The sequence below is a fragment of the Talpa occidentalis genome, unplaced genomic scaffold (assembly GCF_014898055.3).
Source record: "Talpa occidentalis isolate TD23 unplaced genomic scaffold, MPIMG_talOcc4v2.1 talOcc4.2, whole genome shotgun sequence".
Classification (NCBI taxonomy): domain Eukaryota; kingdom Metazoa; phylum Chordata; class Mammalia; order Eulipotyphla; family Talpidae; genus Talpa; species Talpa occidentalis.
The window spans coordinates 50,383,215-50,408,235 of NW_023602073.1; the positions used below are offsets into that span (position 1 = coordinate 50,383,215).

The following is a 25,021-nucleotide window of genomic DNA, read 5'->3' on the forward strand; positions in this document are numbered from 1 at the left end:
AAGTGTAGCGCCAGCTTGACTTTGGCGCAGGGCGCCCGCCCCCAGCGTGCGCAGCACCCGGTAGTTTTTCATGCTGGGGGCCCGAGAGCGCAGGGCCTGAACATAGCGAGTGCGGACCCGGCGGGCTGTCCCCGCGGCCCTGACTGCGCTGGCGGCCCTGGCGCTGCCTCTCCTGACCTCACGCTCTCCCCGATAGTATTTACAAGGGCTATACTATATTAAACAATACACTAACAATATAGGATTAATAGTATACAAAATTACCCACTAAGCTAACTAAATACTAACAAAGCTACCTTAACTCTACCTACAACTACACTAACCTTACTATGCTAACCTTACTAGAACTAACACTATTTACACCAAAGATAAATGAACATACACAACCAAAAAAATACAAATGATATAAACATTTAAAAACACGATCAAAACAACCAATCACAAACAAGCCATTACATTCACGAATACAACATAGAACAACAGCAAGGACAAAGAACAGACCACAACAGGACAAACAAGTTAGAAACTGACACCAACAACAAAATAGACCACGACAAAGGGAAAAACGAACACACGACAAAATAACAAGGGGAAAGGGGGGAGAAGGGAGGGACACGGGACTGGACGGGACGGGGTGGGGGGGTGGGGAGGAGACACAAAAAGGAAAAATAAAAAACTAAAATAAAACAGCACAAATTAAAATAATAAAGAAAAAAATAGAAAAAAAATAAGCAAGTAACAAAACAATACAAGAAAACAAGACAAAAATAAAAATACAGTAACTAAAATAAAGAACTAAAATAAAGAACTAAATAAGTAAACAGAAAAAACCAGAGGAAAACCACATAAACCACACCACCACGCTACCTTCCGTCCGAGTCTGCAGGTCGCTATCCAGAGGCTTCCTGGCTCTTAAGGACACGCAGGGCAGCCGGACCGGGCTTATATAGGCAGGGCCGGGGCGCCATCACGGTGGCCCTTTATGCAGTCGGCCCTTTATGAGCCGAAGGGGGCCGCCGCCCTGGGCAAGGGAAACCCCAGTGGCTTCTGGGCCTTAAGGCAAACGCAACTGCCAAGAGGTGTGTTTCCAGGGCTTCCTGGAGATGGACCTGTCCCCAGTTAAGGAGAAACCAGAGAAGGCTTGGAGGCCGCTTGATCTGTAGCGAGGAGACCTGTCCTAGCTTTTTTGCCCTGCTCTGAGCGGGCGCTCCACACAGTCACTGCCTTCCACGCTGCTGTCTCAGAGCCACGCTCCACCACCACTGACATTGTAAACGATGTCGTGTTGGGCGCACGAGACCCAACATAGCCCGTTCGTCACATGCCAACATTGCAAGCTCTCTGGGCCGGGTTTTCCTCCATCTTTGCCCGTGAGCTGAGCGTGCCCATCGGCCACCTCCAGGCCAGGCCGGAGGCCGGGGCGGCTCTGGCAGGCGGGCAGATGCTGTAAAGCTCGGCCTCTCGCTCCCCTCTTCCCCGTGTCTGCTGCTCGCCTGGCTTGCCTGCTGGTGCGAGCCCACAGCCCCTTCCCTCACTGTCAAGAGTGTCGCCAGCAGCACGACACGGGGTGTGTGTCCGTCACGCAGTGCTGCCTGCCATGGTCGCCCCCGAGTGGGGACACCCCCTGACCTGACTCAGATAGGGCTGCGGGCAGCGGGGGGTGGTCAGCTCCCACTGAGATTTCTGGCTTAGAAATAGCTGCTTCTTGCTGGAATTGGGGGCGGCTTGGTTGGCCAAAGACAGGTCTGGACGCTGTGACCCTGAGCCCTGGCAGGAATGACCTGCCATCTGGAAATGTGGGTTCAGGTGAACAACGGGGGTTCTGCTGCTACTCAGACTGCAGATTCCTTTCACCTCCCCCACCCCAGGCCTACCCTGATCGTTCACTCACTGTATCAGCCTGAGCAGCCTGGAGCGCAGTTGCAGCCCCAAAACTCAGAAGCATTGGCTCAGGGGTGTCGGGTCTGGGTCTGATATTGCTCCAGTGTCTCTTTTCCCGGGTCTGGAGAGCGGAGGGGCAGATTTGTCTCAGGGTGTGAGGATACGCAGGGCAGGCTCCTGCTGGCCCATGTCCCCTGGGGACCTGACCCATCAGTGGCTGTGAGAGGTTCTGCTGCTCCCTCCTGCCAACTGTTGCTGCTCCTGAGTTGCCGCGCAGAGGGAGTTATGGTCACTTCCATTTCGGCTGCCAACTCCAATGCTCAGTCCTGCTTTTCTCTCAAGCCTGCTTGCATCTCTCCTTCTCTGCTTTGCTGTCCCTGACTGAACTAATCCATCCTGTGGCTTCCAACATTCTCTACAGAGCAGGGGTGTCTGCTAGGGGTGCAGGAATGAGGGGATTCACCAGAGACACAGTGGGGGAGCAGAACAGGTGGATCCACTGAAATCGACTGCTTGGGGGCCAGCGGGGGAGAGAGGAGAGGTCTGCTGCACTGTGTGGGTACCTCCCTGGCTGGGGTGGAATTCAGGCCGCAGAATTGATAGTGTTGAGCCTTCACCCCTAGGCCACCAGGGAGGCCCGACATGGCCCCCTCATAGCCATAGTTATCCACCCGCCCAGCTACTCTGGCTGGAGGGGAGCTGCTGTTCTGCCTCTCTCAGAGTGGGAGTCTTGTGCTCTGTAGCTTGCCTGTGCACACGACCCGTCTCAGCCTAAGGGACTGCAAAACTCCACAGAAGGCTCCAGATTCTCTTTGGGAACTGACAATGCACCTACCAGCCCGGGATGGCTGCAAGGTACTAGGCCAAGACTGATGCCCCCTCATTAGTTATCCCGCCTTCCTTAAACATCCTCCATCCCACAACCAGTTGAAGAGTGAAAGCATAGATCACTGGTTCTGCTGCTTCAAGCCTTCCCGTGGTCTTGCTGTGCTTGGAATGTCACAAATACCCTTTCTTAAAGCCTTCCCTGTCCTCACTGGTCTGATCCTGCCCATCCCTGCCTCCTCTCCCTGTCTCCAGCCCTCCTGGGTGAGCTGCCCTTCTTCCTGCCACATCCTGTTGCCACCTGGGACCTTCGCTCTTGTTCTTGCAGAGTCCCTCCCCCCCCCCCCCGTGTCTGCCCCTAACCAGCTCTCTGACCTTGCTTTGCTCCAACCCAGACAACACCCGTCTGACCGCCTGCAGGCTGGAGCTACACGTTTCGTCCTGAACCACATTCTCCCTTCTCAGTGTCATCCACACCGAAGTCACACTAACATGTTTTGAGAATTTCACGCTAAAATGGAATTCCCACCTATGCCTTGAGCTCCTGAGACAGTTTAGTTTATGGGAAGAATGCTGTCGGCTGACCCAAACCAGCCTAAGACAAGAACATTCTAAGGAGTAGTACATTTTGAATGTCCCCTTGGCTTTTTTTTTTTTAAAAATTTATTTTTATGCATATAAGAGCTGGGGTACAGGCCAGAGGGGTGGGGGGTGAGAGGATTCACCAGAGACAGAGTGGGATGCAGAACAGGCAGACTGACTGAAACACACTGCTGAGGGGAGCAGCGGGCGAGTCAGGAGAGGTCTGCCGCGCCATGTGGGTTGCTCCCTGGCTGGCCGGGGATCGAGCTCGTGCTGCAGAGGCTGCGGACAGCTTCATAGGTTGCGTCTTAACCCCCTGCGCCACTGGGGAGGCCCTCCCCTTGCCTTTTTACGTGTGAACATTTTCTCATTCTACATCAGGAAATAGATTCTAACAGTTTTGATTCGGGAAGCTTTGTTTTAAGCGATATCTCAAAGTGCTTCAAATGACAAATGTCACGTGCGAGGTCATAAAGGTTTACATCATATGCCACATTGAGTTTCAAGTGCTCTGTTATGTAAAGCGTTTGTTACATGAATCTATGTGACTGGGGAAGCAGTGAGGGATTCAACATCAAACATAGCTTCATCCCTTAAAGGAGGGTATCTTTTTTTTTTTTTAACTTAATTTTAACCTGTTGGCTTACTTGCCTCACGGTCCACATCATTGTCAATACCTATGTCTAAACATAAAGGGAAAAATGAACTGAAATGAATGGAGAACATGATGGGTCATTTATTTTAGGTGTAAGCTGAAATTTTAAATCACCCACCACTTGGGTTTATCTGGTACTTCTAGCCCCGCTAGTACAAGTTCCACGTGATGACTCTTTGGCCAAAACCCGGCGGGCAGTGGCCAGAGTCCCTGTTCATCGGACCATCTCATGCGCTGGCCTGTGTTTTTCATGAACGATGGACTTTCGGTGTTAGGAGGTGAGGTTCCCTGGAAGTAGGGGAAAAAGCGTAACAAGGGCCCATATGAGCTGAGTATGGGTGTGCTGGGGCAGGGGTGTGTGGCCGGCAACCAGCAGCCAGACGAGCTGGGTTCCAGGAGGCGCTCGGGCCCGAGGGACCAAGGGCGTCCCGTGACGGGTATTTTCATCAACACTTGGTCCCTCCTCCCGTCCTCTCTCCTTGTTCCATCTCCAAGCCTCGGCGCTTCCTGGCATCTGCACAGAGCCCCCAGGCCTGCCTCTCTCAAGCATCTGAGAGCCCTGCATCTTTCCCTCTCAGATTTGATCTGCCGAGGCTGCCTCCAACTGCAGCCTCCACATCATGAACAGGAGCCCAGACGTGCCTCACAAGGACCCTGTTTGGAATCATTTGGCCCCTGAACGATGGGGGTGGGGGGCGGTGTCGTCTGCGTTTCTTTCTTCCCACCCACTATAGACTGGTCTGGGCCGGAGCAGAGGTCTGTTCCTTCAGTGTTGCCCACCGCCCGGCCTGACTCTCCGCGGCAGGTGTGTGTGTGGGGTTCTCTATGCTCAGGCTCTGTTGGACCTGGGGGATGAGCAGGGGAGGCTGCACTGGGAGCAGCACCCAGGGCAGTGACAGGGAGTGGATCAGGGCGAGGATCTGCCCCCTCATTGGTTCTCTGGGATCCCCTCCCAAAGCCTTGGGGTATCTGGTCTACAGTCACTGATTCTGGGGCTAAATATGGAAACCGTGTTTGGTTGGAGTTTGGACCTCCTGTGTTTGTGTTTGAGCTCAGAATCCTGCACTGTGTCCAAATGTTAATTCTTCAAGGGAACAGCTGTCTGCCTTCCTGTTGGCCTTTCACTCTGGAAAGGAAAGGAAGAAAATGAATTTCCTGAGTCTTCAGAGGCGGAGGGTGAGTCTGAGTGAGGAGGGTCCGGTCCACCTGGCCTGCGCTTGCTCAGACCAGCCTGAGACAGCAACGCGCGTCTGCTCCGGGGGCAGAGGCCGTCCCTGCAGAGCACAGGTGTCCTTTGAAATGAAGCCTAATATTTAAAATTTGGGCAATTTCACACAAACATCTGGGTTTCTTTATTTTCTTAAAAAACAAAAACCTCCTATCCCGCTTTTCTGAAGTGACGTTTCCATGCAGTCACAATTAAATTTTGAGTTTGAAATGTCAAAACCGGTTCTCTCACCTCATCCTGAGCAGAGGCATGCGGCAAATTTGAATGTACAAACTCTCATTTTTTAAAGGATGATTAATACAATAGTCCGGGTAATATTTATATGACTGTGAGGCACCCAGTGGTGAGATCATGGCTGGATAGAACTGATCTGGCATCTTTATCGCCCGGCCTGTTCTCGAACATAACTTTCAGATGATCACTCATTTGGCTATTTTTTTTTTTTTTTCAGTAAGGCTTGATGTTCTAATCATAAAACACTTCTAACCCCGGAGTAGACAGCACTGTGTCCTGAGCCTAATCCTCAAAGCCTCTCTCGGGAGCTCTGCCCCCGAAAGTCCCAGCAGATTTTGTTCTGTTTGCCTGAACCATCTTAAAATACCCAGCACCACCTCCTGGCCTGCAGCGAGCTGGTAAGAGGAGCCCCACCCTCTCCAGCCTCCCCTTTGCACGCCTCGTTTATTTGCAAGTTCCTTGTTTCTCTCTTATCCCCAGAATTTTAAAATCTCTTATTTACCTGAGCACTATAAATCTGCTGATGATGGGGTTTCTTTTTAAGGAAGGTGATTTGTTACCTTTAAGAAGAACTGAGGGACATCATGGCTTTGTTCCCCCCAAGGCCACACATCATCAAAGCGCAGCCGCTCTGGCTTGGGTGAATTCTCTCACCCTCCCACGCCTCTCACTGTATCCAGTGCTTGTATAAATAAATAAAAATAAATCTTAAAAAAAAAAAAAAAAGAATTCACCAGAGACAGAGCAGGGAGCAGAACAGACAGACAACTGAAATCCACTGCTGAGGGGAGCAGTGGACAAGACAGGAGAGGTCTGCTTCACCATGTGGGAATCTTCCTGGCTGGCCAGGAATCAAACCTGTGCTGCAGAGGCTGTGGACAGTTTCATAGCACTGCGCTCAACCTGCTGCTGTCAACCTGTTTGCTGCACAGCATCGTGGTGACAGGTAATTGACACACAATTATTAATATTCCTGCCACCAAGCACAGACAGACAAGGCAAAACCCTGGGAGCCTCTGCAGACCCTTCTTTTCTCCAAACTCTTCCTATCCCCATTCTGCTCATCTGTTGGGTCTTATTTCTAAACCTCTGGTGTCTGATCCCTGCTGTCTACCCACTGCCACTACATGAAGCCAGGAGACCAGCTTATTAATTCATGTTTTATGAAGTGTTAATATATAGGGTACCTACCAAATGTCTGGCCCTGTTCTAAACTCTTGGATACAAAAGCAAATCTAATAAAGTTCTTCACTCTGTGAGTGTATATTTGTAGTGGGAGATAGAGCAATCGTGATAAATAACCAGGGCATAAATGACTTTTGGAAGTGAGAAGTGATGAGGACAGGAAGCTAAATGGAGCAGGGAGATGGGTGAGCACTGTGGGCCTGTGGCTGAGGGGAGCTTACAGTAATAAATAGTAGCTCAGGCTGGGGCCATGGGAACAAAGACGCCAGGGAAGTGGGAATACAGCTGAGTAGATATCTGATGTGTGGGTGTTCCTTTCTCCCCAGTTTCATAGACAGATAATTAATATGTATCATATGTAATGTTGTTATAGAGCAACCCCGATATTAAACGGGTTCCTGGCTGTGGGTCCTCACCCGCGCGCTTTAAAGGGACTTATGAATACTCTACTACAGACACACGCAAAAGGGTTAATAAAAGGTTTATTTACAAGAGAAAAAGAAATAAGGAAAATCTACAACTCAGGGAGAAAATAGGGAAATAAAGTCTTTAATGCGTCCTACCCGATCCGACGACCTGGAAACCCAAAGTCACTCTCAGAGCTGGCCGGACGCTCCGAGCTGGCCGAGAGCCCAAAAATGGAGAGCCCCCCAAAGCCCACGTGTCTGCCTTTTGTATCCACCTGGCTGCTTAACCCCACCCTCAGGTCCCAGCCACCTTCCCTTTGGTGGTGATGGGATTTGGAGTTCCCAGTGTCTTTGGCTTTGACCTGGGGTGGGGGTGGAGTCCACAAAGCCTATATGGAATTTGCTTTGGGACATCATTTTCCCCCTAACAATGTGAGGCATACAGCATAATGACTGATTTATATATCAGTGAAGTGATGGCCACAATAGGTTAAATCACATCTGTCTGCTATTATAGGTTTAATAAAAAGAAAGAAAAATAAGCAAAAAGGAGAAAACTTCCTCATTGTGAATAAAATTCTTTGGAGTTTGTCCTTTAACAACTTCCCTACATATCACGTGACAATGTTGGCTACAAGCATGTTGGACATTACAGGGAAGGGAATCTCTATGTGGAGGCACAGCCCGTGTGAATGACCTGGGGGGAGCGTGTGTTTGGTGTGTGATCTGCTCACATGGAGTCCTCATGGCTGGTGGGAGAGTGAGGAGCAGGGTGTTATGAGGTGACAAGACTGTCATGAAAAGATGTTGTGAGTACATGGCGGAGAGGTCGAGGGTGGCTGATGAATGCTCCCAAAGGTAATCATAAAAACCTCCATAGGATGTAGTTATTTGAGCTGGAACGTCATTTTATCTAACAAATTCTATAAAGCCCCACAAACCAGATGAGGAAAGGACAATGGAGGCCCCACGGCCTGGTGATTGTGGACAACAGCAGTTAGATTCTTTAGTTTGGGGTACTGGGCCTTGAGGGCACAGGTGTAAAAAGAGTGAGCACTGCAGAGAGAAGAGGGTTGGGGGAGGAGTCAGTCACAGATGAGGAGTCCTGGTGCGCATAATGTGGTGTTTGTACGTGGAGCTGTTGGAGATTTTCAGCACAACTGTGCTTAGCATGTGACTCTGGCAGGAGGACAAGGGCGGGGACAGTATCTGGAGTTGTGGCTGCAGTTACAGGTGGAGAGGGGGGCTGGTTCACACAGTGGCCGTGGACACATAGGAGATGCCATCAGTGAGGTTTAGAAATAACCCAATTGAATGGGGAGAATTGGGTCACAGAATTTAAAGTGGAAGAAGGGATTGCAGAGGCTTCCGAGGCTTTGTAGAGACTATTTGATATTTAATGTCAGGAGCATTAATAATGTGTATCAGTTGCCTGTCACCATAGTGCTGCTGTGTAACAAAGAACCACAGAAAAAAATCTCTCAGTGGCCTGTAGTAAAGGACTTGTACTCACATGGGCTGGTGGGGACTTCAGCTAACCTGGCATGGACTTGACTACTCTCCACTGAACTTACTCCTACATTATTTGGTCAGATGAAAGGTCACCAGGTGGGTCGTGACTGGGCTTGTTACATGAATGGTCACTGGCTCCAGCTGAGGGAGGGCAGCTGCATGGGGAAAGGCTGGTGACAGGCCCTGCTCTGTGAGCTCATCCTCCAGCACCTGGACTGCGATGTCCTTCCATGGAGATGGCAGAGGGAAGACCCATGGGGCCAGCACTTTAAACCTCTGCTGAGTCACAGAGCTGATCTCTCATTAGACATATGAAGTCACATGACTGAACCAAAAGTCAGAGTGTGAGTAAAATGTACGTTGTAGAGTGTGAGCTGAATATGAAGAAACTTGAAGACTTCTGGATATTTTTATAACCATTTGCCACAGATGAGGCAAAACCATGAGTTCAGGTATTGAATTTCGGGTGTGAAGAGCATGTGAGGAATCCTGGCAGATGTAACCCACAGGGATGGGGCAATCAGGGAGGGAGGTGGGAAGGCTGGTGAAGTGATATCTGGAAGTGATATATGAGGAGACATGAAGTTGAGGGAGAAGAAGCCCTGGGAGAGGCTGTGAGATAAGACGGGGCTTCAAGGACTGAACTCTGGGACTGTGCTGCCTTCAAGGAGCAGGTGCAGGGAGAAAAGTCAGGAAAGGGGCTCAGAATGGGGCCAAGTTCCAATAAGCCACCCTCAGAGGGAAGTGACCAACCCAAAATGGAGGTGGTTTCAAGATCAGTCAGGAGTGTCCTGACTGAAGGGAGACTGGCTGAGAGGACCTTGGAGACTGGCGTTGACAAACGGGAGACTTTTGTTGCATCACCCAGAACAGAATGGACTAGAAGGAGAAGCTGCACTATGGAGGCTGAGATGTTGGTGAGAAATGAGAAAATACAGCTGTTTTTGAATTATAAGGTGTGCTCTTCTAACAAGAAAACTCTACAAAGATTTGAACATGTTTATATAATTATAAAAATAGTAGGAAGAAAGGCAGAGATGAACATGTCATGTCATCATCTTGCTCCCCCAGGGGTGGTCTCCCCCACACCCCGCAGAATGCACCTTGACAGCCTCCCTGGAGGTGTGCACAGGTGGGCCCTGCCCCACTTGACTCTCATCATCCCTCCACAGGTGTGGGCTCTGTCCCCCAAGTGCACATCTCGGGGCCAGAGGAGGATGGGGTGCAGGTGGTGTACACGGCCTCGGGCTGGTTCCCGGAGCCCCAGGTGCAGTGCAGAGACCCCCGTGGGGAGCAGTTCCTGAAGTTCTCCAAGGTCCAGGCCCAAGACACTGAGGGGCTGTTCAGCGTAGAGGCCACTCTGGTGGTGAGAGACAGCTCTGTGGGGAGTGTGACCTGCTCCATCCTCAACCCCACCCTGAGCCAGGAGAAGGCCATGGCCATTGTCATCCCAGGTCAGCGCTACTCTCCCCTCCCTACTCCCTGCAGGGTCAGAGGGAGGGGCCAGCATCCTCAGGTGAGCTGGGCTGGCCTGGCCTGGGCTGTGTCTTGATGGGATTCCTGTGGGGTCTCTGTCTGCAGAGCCCTTCTTCCCCAGGGCCTCTCCCTGGAAGCCAGCTTTCCTGGTGAGCCTGCCCTTGCTGCTGCTCCTGCTCCTGGGGGCTGCCTGCTACACCCAGAGAGAACATTCCACACAGATGCGGGAGCTGCAGGAACAGGGGGATCTGGGCCAGGCTAAGGAGGAGGACAGACAGACCAAGGAGGAGGCCCTGAAGGGCACAGGTAAGGCAGGACAGGGGCCAGGTTGTTGAGCAAGGCAGTGGGTGATGAGAGGGACAAGCTGACACCAGAGTCAGAGCCCAGGGTCCCTCTGCAGCAAGATCAGAGCAGGTGCTGGCCCTAGAGGGGACAGTGGAGCTTGGAGGCTCATGTTGGTCTGAAGGAGGAACTTCTAAGACCCAGAGAGATTCATTGTTTTGTCTTCTCTGGGCACAAACTTTGTTCTTAGGGACAGTTTATGCTTATATTTTTAATTATCAGGTGAACTCCAGGCAATTCTAGGTAAGCTCTGCTCTCCCTCCTGAACTCTCTGTGTCCCCTTCATAGGAGACATTCTGGTTCTTAGCTCACCTGTGTCCTGTGTTGTCTTTCAGACCAGAGGAAGGCAGCTTACCTGGCTGGTGAGTGATGCTCCAGGGGTCCTGGGTCCCTGTCCCCTGTTCCCAGGGGTCCCTCCCCTTGGCTGTCTCAGCACAGACATGTGGAACCTTCGCTGGGTGGAAGTGGGAGCTGGTACAAGGCAGGACCCTGCTGCATGGGCTCTCCGGATTTGGGTGCTGCTTTCCCCCCATTCTTGGGGTCCTGGTGGGTGATGACCCTTGGAGTCTCCTGCATCCTTGTCTCATTCCAACCCTGACTTTCCCACCATGGTGCTGGCTTTCTAGTCCTCAATGTATCTCGTTCTTGGTCAGCACCTGGAAGTAAAGCGGCTCTGGGATTTGATAAGTAAATGGACTCTTGGAGTTTAGGAGTGTGACCTCCTCCTGCCCTTTCCCCCAAAAAACCCCAAGGAGAGTCTGTTCTCTCTGCTCCTGAAGATGCTGATCAGTGGTGCTGGGAGAGGACGGGGTGATCTTGCATGGGAGGAAGTGGGGGGACTTTCCCTCTCCCAGAGAGTGTTTAGCACTAGAAATACTGCACTGGAGGAAGAAGGGCCATTTCTACTCTGCAGCTGGTGTGATGTCCATGTTGGTTTTATTTCATCTTCACATTAATTTCCAAGGAAATACTGAATGTAATAATTATGGAATAATATCTCCATTAAATAATATCTTCTCTTGTACTGTTTTTGATCCTGTGTAGCAACACTGAGTAGCAGATGAAGCAGGAGCTTTGAAGTCATTGAGGTCCAGAGCTGCTCAGTGACTTGCCAAAGCCCCACAGCAGCAGCAGGCAGGGCTGGGTCAGTCTGTCCTGCAGGCTCCTGACCTGAGCCAGGGATTTCCCACCACCCCCTGCTGTCTGCACAGGGCAGGAGGTCATGACCTCTCCAGCCTCTCCCCTCCACCCCCAGAGAGTCTCACCTGCAGAACAGGGGGAGACCAAGACCCTTGGATCACAAGAGCAACTGGTTGTGCTGAGGTCTCATCTGTGTGTTCCCTTTCAGCCTGGAGGAAGGCCCAGCTGTACGCAGGTGAGTGGCCTTGAGGGTCCTGGGGCTCCCTCCCAGCCTCCCCTCTGTCCCTTCTCTATCAGGGACCCCCACCAGTAAGGACCTGGGGTCCCTTGTCTTCCTTCACTCCGGAGGCTCCATCTGAGAACAACAGGGCCCCCCTTGTGAGCACAGACCTGCCTCCACCTGCCCTGTCCTCCCTGCAGGTCATGTGGGGTCAGGACACCCTCTGACCCCTTGTCACCTGGTCCTTTCTTGTGGGTGAGGACGGAGGGGGTCAGTGTGAGGAGAGGCTGCAGCAGGGACAAGTGTGTGGTTCAGGATTTTACTGATCTCTCGAAAATTCCAGACATCCTACTTCCTGCTTCGGAGTTAGGTCTTGCTAAGGGGTCCTGGGTTATGGATCCTTCTGGATCCCAAAGCCCAGTCCTATTTTGGATCTAGTTTTTGTTTCCTCTTTCCTCTTGATTCTCTGTCTTCTCATGCATGCTCTGATTCATGTCCAAGCTGTCTTTTCCTTCTAATCCCTTGTGGGTGCTGAGGAATCAGTTGTTTAGGGAAGGTGTTCTGAATCTGGGTCAGAGCTTCTGGGTGTTTATGACTCCTGACAGAGGCCTGTGAAAATTCTGAAATTGCTGTAAAATCCAGTTTGTGTGTGTGTGTGTGTGTGTACTTTTTGTGTCTTTGTAACAAGATAAACAATGTATGATTTTCAGAACCATCATTTTTTTAAGGAGAATTCTGTCTGACAGTCTCGTGGTTGCTATTATTTAGTATTTTTTTTTTTAAGAGGCAACTATGTAGACTGGAAAAGAACAAACCTAAAATGGTTATAATCCATTTCCAAAGAATAGGGGGGAAATTTGAAAGAAAAGTCTGGATGGAGATAGAGAGGGGAAGGAAGGAGAGGGGTGTGTGGGAGAAGAGGCTTCTAGAGGTTTTGGGCACAGTCACCAGTTTGAATCTGTGCTGTGCAGACGCTGTGCAAGGCTTGGGAAAGAAACACAGTGGGCCTTTTGAAGTACTTCAGATAAACTTACAGTTTGAAAACCATTATTGAGGCGTCCATCTAATTGTGTTCCCTCTCACATTAGCTCCCCCCGTAACCCCAGGGCAGGGTCTGCACTGGGTCCTGCAGGGAAGGTCAGAGATGCTGGTGAGGGGAGATCTGAGCTCCTGAGCCTGAGTCACACGCCCTTTCCCTGCTCAGGGGTTTGTTCATGGTCCTGGACTCAGACCGAGACACAGAGAGGGGGGTTGTAAGGGAGGGGCCTGGGGACCAGGAGTGTGAGGATCCTCCTGAGAGTCTCCCTGGTTCCCCTGGGACTCATTTCCACACAGTGAGGATCATAGCATCGTCTTTATCATCATTCCAGCTTCTGCTGAGTTCATGTCTCATGCATTTTAACATAAACTTTTCTTTGGCATGCAAAAGAATGCTGTGTTTGAATGAAACACCATGAATACAGTAGAATCCACATTTTGATATTGACAGATTCACAGATGGATACATGTGTGATCTCGTATTATTTGTGAAATTTAGCAAAAATTTTTTACTTAAGGTTTTGCTACAAAAATTAACTGACTAGCGCAGTCAGTGCACACACAGTCCTGGGCACGCTGTGTCTCACATTAAATGTCACTGGATTTTCTACATTTGTTCCTGCTGTTCCTGTTCTTCCTATTCTCCTCCACACCCTCTTTTTTTATTGTTGTATGAAGAAGTGTGGTGTAGAGCATTATAGCGGATGTCAACTCATGTCTCAGCAAAAACAAGTAAATTTATAATCTCCTTTTTTCACAAAGAGGTCCCATAATGCCACCCAGTCATTGCATGTGATCTTGTTTCTTATCAACAAAGATGGAAATGCCAGTTTCTCTGAGTGAGCTGGTGCGGGCATGGCTGGTGTCACACCTTTACATACCATGTGCACAAGAAGATGTTGTTCCTTATTCTTATAGATGTGGATCCTGGATTCTCCTCTCTCCTCACACGGTTAGAAAACTCACGCTCTTCCCTGATGGCCTCAGAGTCTTGCTTTGTTTGATCTGAGTGTTGGGGAATGACCTGCTCCCTCCTTCCCAGGCAAGTGTGAGGTGGGGATGACATGGCCTTGGGGTGCTGGGGGGCCTGTGCTCCCCTTTCAGTCATTCCAGGGGCTCCCCTGGGGCCACTGGTCTATGATCCTGTGTGGCACATGCTGAGAGGGGCAGGCACATCCCGTCGGGTCATTAGAGATTGTGGGTGATCCTCCCCTTACAGCAGAGTCAGGGGTCTGGGTGTGTCTCTGGTCAGCAAATTGATAAGCCTTCTAGTGCCTTCCTCCTGTCTCATGTCCTTGTCCTCTTCTCCTCACACATCCTTCCCTCCCTTCCTATTCTCCAGGCCCCTCTTTCTCCCTCCATCTCCCCCCACAGCACTGACACTTTGGGGTCCTCATCTCTCCACATGCATCATGGGTTCCTCATGCTCCCTCCAGACCCTCCCCTGCAGGCTCCTGTTCACAACTCCTGGGCCCCACACATGGGGCATCAGAGCTCCAGCTGCTGCTGACACATGTCACCACACCCTGAGCAGCGTCACCCATACAGTTTATCATCTCACACGCCTGCAGGGCAGACACCTGAGACCGTGTCCTAGGACTAACTCCGGGGTCTGGCAGCTCTTTCCTTCCAGATCCCCTTCCTCTCCCAGGATCTAGGGCCCCCTGCATTGACTGGGAACCCCCATCCTCTGTCTACGCAGCCGGCCATGCAGCTTCTTTATGGGCCTGCTGCCGTCACCATGTGACTGTCTCTGAGCACAGGGGCAGGGTCACGGCTGTTAAGGTTCATGTGATTGGCCCCCCCGATGATCCTTAGTAATGTCCCTGTTTCCAGGTCCCCATCACTGTCCTGCCTGCAGATTTCTGTTTCCTCTGCTAAGGACACATGTTTACAGGGTCTTGAGATTAGGACATGGACATCTCTGGAGCCATTCATTTACTTAGAGAAGTTTTTCTTGGAAGCTTCCAACTCTCTGATCTATTCTTGAAGGAATCAAATGAGTGCATCTACTGCTTCTGTGTTTGTCTCTCTGCAGATGGTTTTGTCCCCACAGTCTATGTTAATGTGCAGAGATGTCACTAGTGTTTGGTCCTCTCAGTGTGTGTCCATGTCCCTACTCTGCACGTCTCTCTCCCCCTGGAACCCTCTCCACCCCTCCTGAGTGGGCAGGACGCTCTGCTGATTGTCCTGTGTCTCCACACTCATGTGACAGTCACCCCCGTGAGCAGCTCAGTGACAATGTGTCATTCTCTCTCTCTCTGCCTGTCTCTCTCCCCTTGTTGGACAAACAGAATTATTCCAAATCAGAGGGGAAAGTTCTGCCCACCAGGCCCTGTGTCTCCAGGCTTCCACAGGCCTTTGCTGCCCTGGGAGCAGTAGCCTCAGGCACACACAGGCCTGGGCTTGTTGTAGCTCTAAGCCCCATGGCTCAGAGAGAAGCGGCTCGTCCAGGTCTGTGAGTTCTTTTTTTTTTTATTTTAACATTTATCATTTTTTACATTTTTTAGACATTATTTGCCTCCCCCCACCCCCTCAGATTGAGTCCCCATAGAATTTCTTTCCCCACAGCACCCGTGCACCATCACCACAGTCCCCTGTGCTCCTCCCTCCCTCCTGCTCACCCTCTCCCTCCTCCTCCCCAGCAGTATGTCTCTGGTTTATAATTGTCTGTTTTTGCTTTGTTGTGTTTTGTACTGTCATTATTATTTTTTTTACACTGATGTCTTATTTGGTTCCTCTTTATTCCTGTTATAAGTGAAACCATCCAATATTTTTCTTTTTCCTTCTGGCTTATTTCACTGAGCATAGATCCTTCTAGCTCCATCCACGTTGCTGCGAATGGCATGAGTTTATCTTTTTCAATTGCTGAATAATAATCCATTGTGTATATATACCACACCTTCTTGATCTAGTCATCTATTTTTGGGCATTGGATTGTTTCCAGGTTTTACCTATTGTAAATAGTGCTGCAATAAACAGAGGGGTACAGGTGCTCTTTTGAATCACTGTTTTTGTGTCCTTTGGGTAGATCCCTAGGAGTGGAATTGCTGGATCATATGGTAACTCCATTTTTAGTAAACTGAGGAACCTACAGAGGGTCTGTTAGTTCTTCACAGGCACACAGTTCTAGGCATTTATTTCCATAAAACCTGTTCATGAAAACCTAGTTTCCAGGATGGGTCTGTGGCTGGTGGCTGAAAAGTATAATTTGATGGTTGTATCTGGGTAAAGACCTTTCTGTTCTGTTGGTGTCCAGCTTCTCACCCCGAGTATTAAGATGTACGTCTTAAATCATGGGAAATTCGCAGCATAAAAACTGTGTGTGCGTGTGTATGAATCTAAAAGTTAAATGCATCCACTAAATGTTTCCAAATATTTTCCCCTGTGAACTCTGTGTCACTGTCTTGTAGAAAACTAGGCATGGGCCCTGATGTGTCAGTATCTAGAGTCCCTCACGTGACATGTGTGTCTCTTGCAGATTGGCGGAAGAGGCAGTTCCGGGCCTGTGAGTGACTCTGTTCTCTCTGGCCTTTCCTTCTGTTCTCCGTGTGGGCACAGACTCTGCACCCTCTGTGGGGGTGGGGTGGGTGCAGCTGTGATGTCACACAGCTGGGCTGGGGGATGACTAGTCATGGGTGCTGAAGGGGCTCCTTAGTCCTTGAGGTCCAGGTGGGTCCCCAGGGGTCCTGTGACAAAATTGACCCCCAATAATATTGTGGCTTCTTCTCTTGCTTGGGGGCTGTGGGCTGGGGTCACCAGGCACTCATTTCAGGGAACACATCCCTCTCCCCATAAAGCTGAGCATCTGGGGTAAGGAGTTGTGTGCCCTTGTTATGTCAGGCTGACATATGGGTTCTCTCTCTGAAGGGCCTGTCACTCTGGATCCAGGTTCTTGCCTTGGTGCAATTGTCCTCTCTCATGACAAGAAGAGTCTGACCTTTTCCATCTGACGATGGAAAAGAAGAGGGATACAGTGTTTGGGGTCTTGAGGGCATTACATCAGGGCGCTGTTACTGGGAAGTAGAGGTCAGAAATGCAGAAAAAACCTGGTGGGGTTGGGGGTCTGGAGGAAAGATGAGGAAAATAGATACGGTGATGTGTCCACACTGACAGGGAATTGGGTTTTTGGCAGGCACAGTAATGATTTCCAAGCCTTTACTGACCGTCTTACTTCGCTACCCCTTAGGCAGGTTCCCCACAAGCTGGGGGTTTTCCTGAACTATGCTTACGGGGACGTCTCCTTCTATGACATGACTGATGGCTCCCACATCTTCTCCTTCCCTCCTGAGTCCTTCTCTGGGACCCTCCTTCCATGCTTCATCTGTTATTCAGGAGATGTGTTCATGACCCTCTGCCCCCTGGAGGCTGGGCCCCAGAAGCCCTCTGTGCCCATGAACAATCCCCCTTCTTTGGAGGAGCCTGCAAGTTCCCCAGGGGAGGGGATCACCTCAGGCTCTGGTGTGGATGGGGCTCCCCCAGGGCCTGAAGCCCCCCTCCTCCCCTGCACCCCTGAGACTGTGTCCCCATGAGGCCCCTCCCTGCCCAGCCCTGCCCTGGGCTCTTCTTGGGGCTGCAGGTTCCCTGTGGACAAACCTGTGAGTGAGTCCCGGATGCTGGAGTCTCGTCCTCCTGCTCTGGGTGCAGATTCCTGGGCTGTGGCTGTGAGGTCAGGTCAGGCCTTGTGCTGAGACGCACAACTTTGAACCTGTTTAGGGTAAGGTGAATTTTTTCATGAGAAATCATTTATCATTTGGTAAAGAATATATTTAATAGGGATTTTAGCTGTTAGGACAAGAAAAGGCATGAGCTCTGAATGGAGTTCACTAAATTAATTGGAGTTTACTTTATCCAACGTGACTTTGTGTGGAGGAAACTAGAGCCTGATGGAGAGTCCCCAGATCTATTTTTAGGCATCTGGAATATCTACCAGGAAAATCTGCCTCCAAAATATTTGGGGAAATGGCAGACAATGGACTTTACAGGAGCCTAATATTCTGTTATCTGCTTCCTACTCTGGAATGGATGAAAAACACTTCATTTAATTAAGCCTGATGAATTTCTGTTACCAGTGATAAACTTGCAGTGTGTTAATTTGGTGAACTCAGGAGAAGGATCTTGGTTCTTCTTTGTGTCAACACCATTTGGAAAGCAGATAACTGCTCCCTGAATTAAGATGAGAATGAAGAAGAGACTCTCAGACTCCGCGTGACTTGGGGAGCTGGGACCTGATCTCCAGGGATCCCTGTGCTAACTTGGTCCTTCCACACACTGTGGCAAAGGGTCACGGGAACCACAGCTGCCAGAGGACTTGGGATCCTGAGCCCCAGACCTGCAGGGAGGAAGGTGTGATCCTCCCCCAGGGGACACTGGGGTTCTGGTGGGAGGAGAAGACAGAGAAGGGGATGGGTGGGGGAGGAGTCAGACACCATGACAGTGTGTAAATATAAAGAGACTGTAATGGTTTTAACAATTTCTCTTGTGTGTGTTAATTTGTATTTATTACCCATTGTCTTTATTTGTCATCTTCCCTTGTGCTTATACAAGTTGCTGCAGTCTATGTGTATAATCGAGTGTTGGGTAGCAGAATAGATAAAGGTAATGTGAGCCATTTTGAGAAATACTTACTATGGCATGTTAGATGCAAAAATTGGGGCTGTCTGTGCCCTCATGTTGGGGAAAGGTGAGCACTTCTTCACTTGTAAAGGCAGCTTTCCCTTGATATTTAAAGATAAGCCATGTATACACTGTGAGTGTGGGGCTGAGGAGTCAAATGCGTGGACTCTCCCATCACTCATTTACTGCCATGGCTGAGAGAACAGTCAGGTCAGGCCTCATGCTGAGGCCACAGATGGTGAAATTGACTGACTTGAACCCGTTTGGGATAGGAAGAGTGTTACCATGGGAGATCATTTTTCTTTTCATAAAGAAAATATTTCAGGGCCTCCCCAGTGGCGCAGCGGTTGAGCGCTGGGTTGCGAAGCTGCCCGCAGCCTCTGAAGCGCCAGTTCTTCCCGGCTGCTCCCCGGCCACCAGAGGAGGGTCCCACATGGCGCGCAGACCTCTCCTGCGGCCCGCTGCTCCCCTCAGCAGTGTACTTCGGTCCTTCTGCCTGCTCTGCTCCCCGCTCTGGCTCTGGTGAATTCTCTCACCCTCCCGCACTTCTGACTGTACCCAGTGCTTGTATAAATTTAAAAATAAATAAATAAAACACAAATGTTTAAAAAAAAAAGAAACAGAAAATATTTCAAGGGGTTTTCATGCTGTTTTGACAAGGAGGGGTATGAGCTATGAATTTGTGTCCTAAATTAACTGGAGTTTATCCAACTTGAGCTTGTGCTGAGGAATCCAGATCTGAGGAATACCTTATGTTTATGATGTATTTTTTGGGTAACAGATGAACAGTTGGATTGTGACTGAACTTGAGAAATAAGTAATATAGATACAAAGATTGGCGCTGTCTGTTTTGGAGACGTGTAAAGGGAGCTTCTCTTGGTACTTAAAAACATACACTTGTGTTGTGTGGTTGTTCATATGTGTGTGAATTGTGTGTGTGGAGCTGAGTAGTCACAGGTGTGGACTCTCCCATCACCCATGTGTCGCTTCCTGGCCCACATCCCCCACGTGCCCTCCTGTGTGACCTGGAGCTGGACCCCAGGAGTGTGTCCCTTGGCCCCCTGCACAGAGTCAGGATGAGCCCTGGAGGGGACACTCCAGTCACAGCGAGGACACGCGTCTATCCTGGTTGTGCTGCTTTTCTTCTGGATCCTGCGATGGGATGTTTGTCTTTTTTAAGATTTACCCTCAGCTCTATCCATGAAATTTTTCCTTCTATTGTTCCACAAAACTATTAAAAACTGATAAGTAAGCTGTGTGTCATGTCTTTTGATCTAATGGGGCATTACAGAGATTTTGTAATTAGATTCAAACTTATGGAACTATTTAGAAAATGTGTAAGGTTTGACTTGGGTTTTTATCATTAATTAAGGATGTGTTTGCTGTGAAATCACATGCTGTCTGTAACACAAAAAGGAGAATTCCAAAGACTAATTTTTTTATCCATAGATAGTACAAGTTTTGTTCCTTCTTAGTACATTTTATTTTAAGTTGCTTTCATGCTGGACAACAAAGGATCTATTCTTCAAAATCCTCTTTGTAGCCTGTTGCAATAATACCAGTGCTGTCACTGATTAATTAATAAAATTAACTGTTTATATATTTGCTGAGAGTCATGTTTATGATTTCATAAACTTTACACAAGATGACTTATTTCAAGACAGATTTTTATCCAGGAAACTTTGCATTGATTATCTTAGAAAACTTTTATGCTAGTCATTTTAAAGCAAATGCATTAAAAATCCCCTGCTTTTAACATAAAAATGAGAAACTGAAATCCCAGCTATCACACAGCTCAGCACCTCCCCCCGCAGAGCTGAGGAGCAGCCTGAGGAGAGGAGGAGACACCAGGCCCCAGACAGGATGGGGCAGACCCTGGGTCTAGACTGAAGCTGCTCATCTGACACTCATGGTCCTTCTCACCTCAGGAGCTTGTCCACCCCCAGCTGAGCCCCAGAGCCCATGTACCCAGAGTCCTGGGCAGGGCTTGTCCCCTTGTCTTCTGTGAGCTGTTCTCCATCCCTCCTCTCCTCTCTCTCTCTCTCTCTCTCTCTCTCTTGGCTCAGGGAGAGTCATCTGAGGAGGTGAGATCTTCATCCAGAGGGAGGGGAGCCCCCAAGTGGGCAGGTTAGGGGAGACTTGGGAGAGTGAGAGTGTCCTTAGGATCCTCCTCCCAATATGGCTTCTGATTCCTCTCATGTGGACCCCAACCCTCTCCCAGCTCTGCAGGGACCATGTCATCACTGTGATCTCAGGCAGAGCAGACATGGCTCCCTCAGCCCTGGGCCATTCCTGCCTCCTCTCTCACTTCCACTGGGCCCATCTCTCATCCTTCTATGTCTGTCATTTCCTTCCTTCATATTCCACCTCTTATAGCCACTTGGCCTTTCCCATGTACTTGTCATAATTCTGTGTTGATCGGGAAGATGATCCATGTTCCACCGAATCATCCTCTCAGGTGTCCCAGAGACATGAACCCCAAATTTGGGAATAACTGGAATCTGACCTCTAACCAGCTGCCCTGGGAAGCCAGAGGTCACCCTGCTCCAGGGCAGGAGAGTCCCCTGCTGAGAGCAGCCCCAGGCAGGAGGCCTCACCCTGAAGGGGGAGGGGAAGGGAAGGCCCAAGCCCAGGGGGCAGGTCCCCTTGTGGAGGGACAGTCTGTCTCAGTATTGGGGTCTCTCCTCTGCCCTCCTGCTCTTTAGTCAAGGGAGGGGTCTTCTTAGAAGATCTGGGGATAGAGAGGGATGGTGAGGGGGGATCAGGGGACCACTTGGACCTGTGGGTGTGAATAGAAGATTCTAGTTCCACTTGGGTATCCTGTGTGACCCCTGATGCAGGGAGCAGCTGGTGGAGGAACCCAGAGAACTGACTGGCAGGAAAAAGATTTGCGGGGAGCTGGTCAGGGCAAAGAGAGGCTGCTTCTCTCCCACAGAAACCCATTTCTTGGGGGACAGTGAGGGAGGATCATGCCTGAGAGCAGTGCAGGGGGGCAGGTGGACCAGGTGAGGGGAGTGGGCAGGGCAGAGCTGAGTCCCCCTGGGCAGGCAGGGGGGTAGGAAACAGAACAGAGGGACACTGCCCTGTGAGCCAGGGCCCTGGGCAGAGCCTGAGAGCTCATTGGCAGGAGAATGGGGAACAGGAGTGTCTGGTGTGATCTGAGGCTTTTTCCCAGCCCCAGCTCTGCCGGGACCAATGTCATCACTGTGACCTCAGGCAGAACTCAGCAAGGGTCTGCTCAGCCAGGGAGCTGCCACTGGTTTTCAGAGTAATGTGGACACAGAGTTCAGAGCCTCATGCTCTGAAAACCTTGTTCCCTTTTACATTTCTTACAAGTTGTTTAAAACCCTCTGCATCTTTGTGTGTGTGTGTGTGTGTGTGTGTGTGTGTAGAAAATGGCTGTAGGCCAGAGGTGAGTGGGGAGAGGATTCACCAGAGAGTGGTGAACCCCTCTAACTCTTGATTATGAATGGAAGGGACAGTGGAGGCCACTCCTGTGGTCTCAGGGGAGGTGGTGGCAGAAGTAGGTGAGGGTGTCCCTGGGATGAGTGTAGAGAACCCACACCTCAGGTCTGTTTTCACTTCTGGGAGCCCCCGGCCTCCCAGCCAAGGAGTCTCCCTGTTGCTGGAGACCCTGTCAGCTGGAGGGCTGGGGAGAGCTGGGTCTGCAGGCCCCACAGTGGCTGGGCTGTGACTTGGGCCTGGAGAAGTCAGGGCTCTGCTGTGTCCTGCTCCAGAGCTGCCCTGGGGACTGTCCACGTCCCTGCTCCACGGGCACCTGGATCCCAGCACTTGGCTTGAACCCTTCTCACTGGTGTCATATCTGGGAGGAAGGAGAGGGTGGGGTGTCTCCCCAGAGTCCCACCTTGACAGGCTCCCCCTTTCCTGTCCCTTCCTCTCTCAGCAGGTGGTGAAGCTCCTGCTCCTCAGCACCCCTGTGCCCCCTCAGCTGCCCCCCCAGACACAGGCCCTCCTCACAAGGCTGCAGGGGAGCAGCTCAGAGGAACCTGCATCCCCCTGACCCCCATCTCCCCTTCTTCTCTTCTCCCTCCGCTTCTGTCCAACCAAACATTATCCAGGAGGCTGCTCCCGGCAGAGGTGCTGAGACGCTCCCTCAGCTCCAGCCCTGAGTCTCCAGGGAAGCCGCATCCCCTGGTTTCCACAGCACAGTCTCATCCCCATGTCTCTGCTCTGAGTGCTGGGAGCCCTCCCCCTCCTCTCCCCTCCCTCCCACCTGCCTTTTGCTTTCTTTTCTTACACATCTTTCCCTCAACAGGAAAGGAGGAACCTGTCAGGGAGGGCGTCTGGGGAGACACCCCACCCTCTCCTTCCTCCCAGATGTGACACCAGTGAGAAGGGGACAAGCCCAGTGTGGGGATCCAGATGCCCATGGAGGAAGGAAGTGGATGGTCCCGAGGGCAGCTCTGGAGCAGGACACAGCAGAGCCCTGACTTCTCCAGGCCCAAGTCACAGCCCAGCCACTGTGGGGCCTGCAGACCCAGCTCTCCCCAGCCCTCCAGCTGACAGGATCTCCAGCGACAGGGGGAATCCTTGGCTGGGAGGGTGGGGGCTCCCAGAAGTGAAAACAGACCTGAGGAGTGGGCTCTCTACACTCACCCCAGGGAGACCCCCACCCACTTCTGCCACCACCTCCCCTGAGACCACAGGAGTGGCCTCCACTGTCCCTTCCATTCACAATCAAGAGGTAGAGGGGTTTACCACTCTGTCTCTAGTGAATCCTCTTCCCACACACCTCTGGCCTACAACCATTTTCTACACACACACACACATACAAAAGTTGCAGAGGGTTTTAAGAAATGTAAAAGGGAACAAGGTTTTCAGAGCATGAGGCTCTGAACTCTGTGTCCACATTACTCTGAAAACCAGTGGCAGCTCCCTGGCTGAGCAGACCCTTGCTGAGCTCTGCCTGAGGTCACAGTGATGACATTGGTCCCCGCAGAGCTGGGGCTGGGAAAAAGCCTCAGATCACACCAGAAACTCCTGTTCCCCATTCTCCTGCCAATGAGCTCTCAGGCTCCTCCCAGAGCCCTGGCTCATAGGGCAGTATCCCTCTGTCCTGCTGCACTTCCCATCCACCCCCTGCCTGCCCAGGGAGACTCAGCTCTGCCCTGTCCTCTCCCCTCACCTGGTCCACCTGACCCCCTGCACTGCTCTCAGGCTTGCTCCTCCCTCACTGTTCCCCAAGAGACCAGCTTCTGTGGGAGAGAAGCAGCCTCTCTTTGCCCTGACCAGCTCCACACAAGTCTTTTTCCTGGCAGTCAGTTCTCTGGGTTCCTCCACCAGCTGCTCCCTGCATCAGGGGTCACAAAGGAGACCCAAGTGGCACTAGAATCTTCTATTCACACCCACAGGTCCAAGTAGTCCCCTGATCCCCCTTCACCATCCCCCTCTATTCCCAGATCTTCTGAGACAACCCCTCCCTTGACTAAAGAGCAGGAGGGCAGAGGAGAGACCCCAATACTGAGACAGACTGTCCCTCCACAAGGGGACCTGCCCCCTGGGCTTAGGCCTTCCCTTCCCCTACCCCTTCAGGGTAAGGCCTCCTGCCTGGGGCTGCTCTCAGCAGGGGACACTCCTGCCCTGGAGCAGGGTGACCTCTGGCCCCAGGGCAGCTGGTCAAAGAGCAGATTCCAGTTATTCCCAAATTAGGGGTTCATGTCTCTGGGACACCTGAGAGGATGATTTGGTGGAACATGGATCATCTTCCCGATCAACACAGAATTATGACAAGTACATGGGAAAGGCCAAGTGGCTATAAGAGGTGGAATATGAAGGAAGGAAAGGACAGAAGGATAGAAGGATGAGAGCTGGGCCCAGTGGGATTGAGAGATGAGGCAGGAATGGCCCAGGGCTGAGGGAGCCATGTCTGCTCTGCCTGAGGTCACAGTGATGACATGGTCCCCACAGAGCTGAGAGAGAATTGGGGTCCACATGAGAGGAATCAGAAGCCATATTGGGAGGAGGATCCTGAGGACACTCTCACTCTCCCAAGTCCCCACTGACCTGCCCACTTGGGGGTTCCCATCCCTTTGGATGAAGATCTCACCTCCTCAGATGACTCTCCCCGAGCCCAAAGAGAGAGAGAGAGAGAGAGAGAGAGAGAGAGAGGAGGGATGGGGAACAGCTCACAGAAGACAAGGGGACAAGCCCCACCCAGGACTCTGGGTACATGGGCTCTGGGGCTCAGCTGGGGGTGGACAAGCTCCTGAGGTGAGAAGGACCATGAGTGTCAGATAAGTAGCTTCAGTCTAGACCCAGGGTCTGCCCCATCCTGTCTGGGGCCTGGTGTCTCCTCCTCTCCTCAGGTTGCTCCTCAGCTCTGCAGGGGAAGGTGCTGAGCTATGTGATAGCTGGGATTTCAGTTTCTCATTTTTATGTTGAAAGCAGGGGGTTTTAATGCATTTACTTTAAAATGACTACAATAAAAGTTTTCTACTATAATCAATACAAAGTTTCCCGTATAAAAATCTGTCTTGAAATAAGTAATCTTGTGTAAAGTTTATGAAATCATAAACATGACTCTCAGCAAATATATAAACAGTTAATATTATTAATTAATCAATGACAGCACTGGTATTATTGCAACAGGCTACAAAGAGGATTTTGAAGAATAGATCCTTTGTTGTCCAGCATGAAAGCAACTTAAAATAAAATATACT

At 50.8% G+C, this 25,021-nt stretch overlaps 1 protein-coding gene across 3 annotated transcripts; it reads left to right on the forward strand.

The window, feature by feature from the left end:
• The first annotated feature begins 8,805 nt into the window (after window positions 1–8,805).
• Window positions 8,806–22,753, forward strand: LOC119252275 (butyrophilin-like protein 1). 3 transcript variants are annotated; one of them, XM_054698683.1, is made up of 7 exons: window positions 8,806–8,961; window positions 9,682–9,963; window positions 10,091–10,291; window positions 10,550–10,570; window positions 10,663–10,689; window positions 11,676–11,702; window positions 22,618–22,753. In XM_054698683.1, the coding sequence occupies exons 1-7, from the start codon at window positions 8,952–8,954 to the stop codon at window positions 22,683–22,685; spliced, it is 636 nt and encodes a 211-aa protein (XP_054554658.1). In that variant the 5' UTR covers window positions 8,806–8,951; the 3' UTR covers window positions 22,686–22,753. The 3 variants fall into 3 exon arrangements, with proteins under 3 accessions (XP_054554658.1, XP_054554660.1, XP_054554661.1); XM_054698685.1 differs by lacking the exons at window positions 10,550–10,570; window positions 22,618–22,753 and adding an exon at window positions 13,644–13,744; XM_054698686.1 differs by lacking the exons at window positions 10,550–10,570; window positions 11,676–11,702; window positions 22,618–22,753 and having other exon boundaries at window positions 10,663–10,721.
• Window positions 22,754–25,021: the final 2,268 nt, after the last annotated feature.

Coding starts and splice junctions, on each gene's coding strand:
- LOC119252275 (XM_054698683.1), top strand. Junction 9,964..10,090: donor CATGGCCATTGTCATCCCAG/GTCAGCGCTACT, acceptor CTCTGTCTGCAG/AGCCCTTCTTCCCCAGGGCC. Junction 10,292..10,549: donor GGAGGCCCTGAAGGGCACAG/GTAAGGCAGGAC, acceptor TTTAATTATCAG/GTGAACTCCAGGCAATTCTA.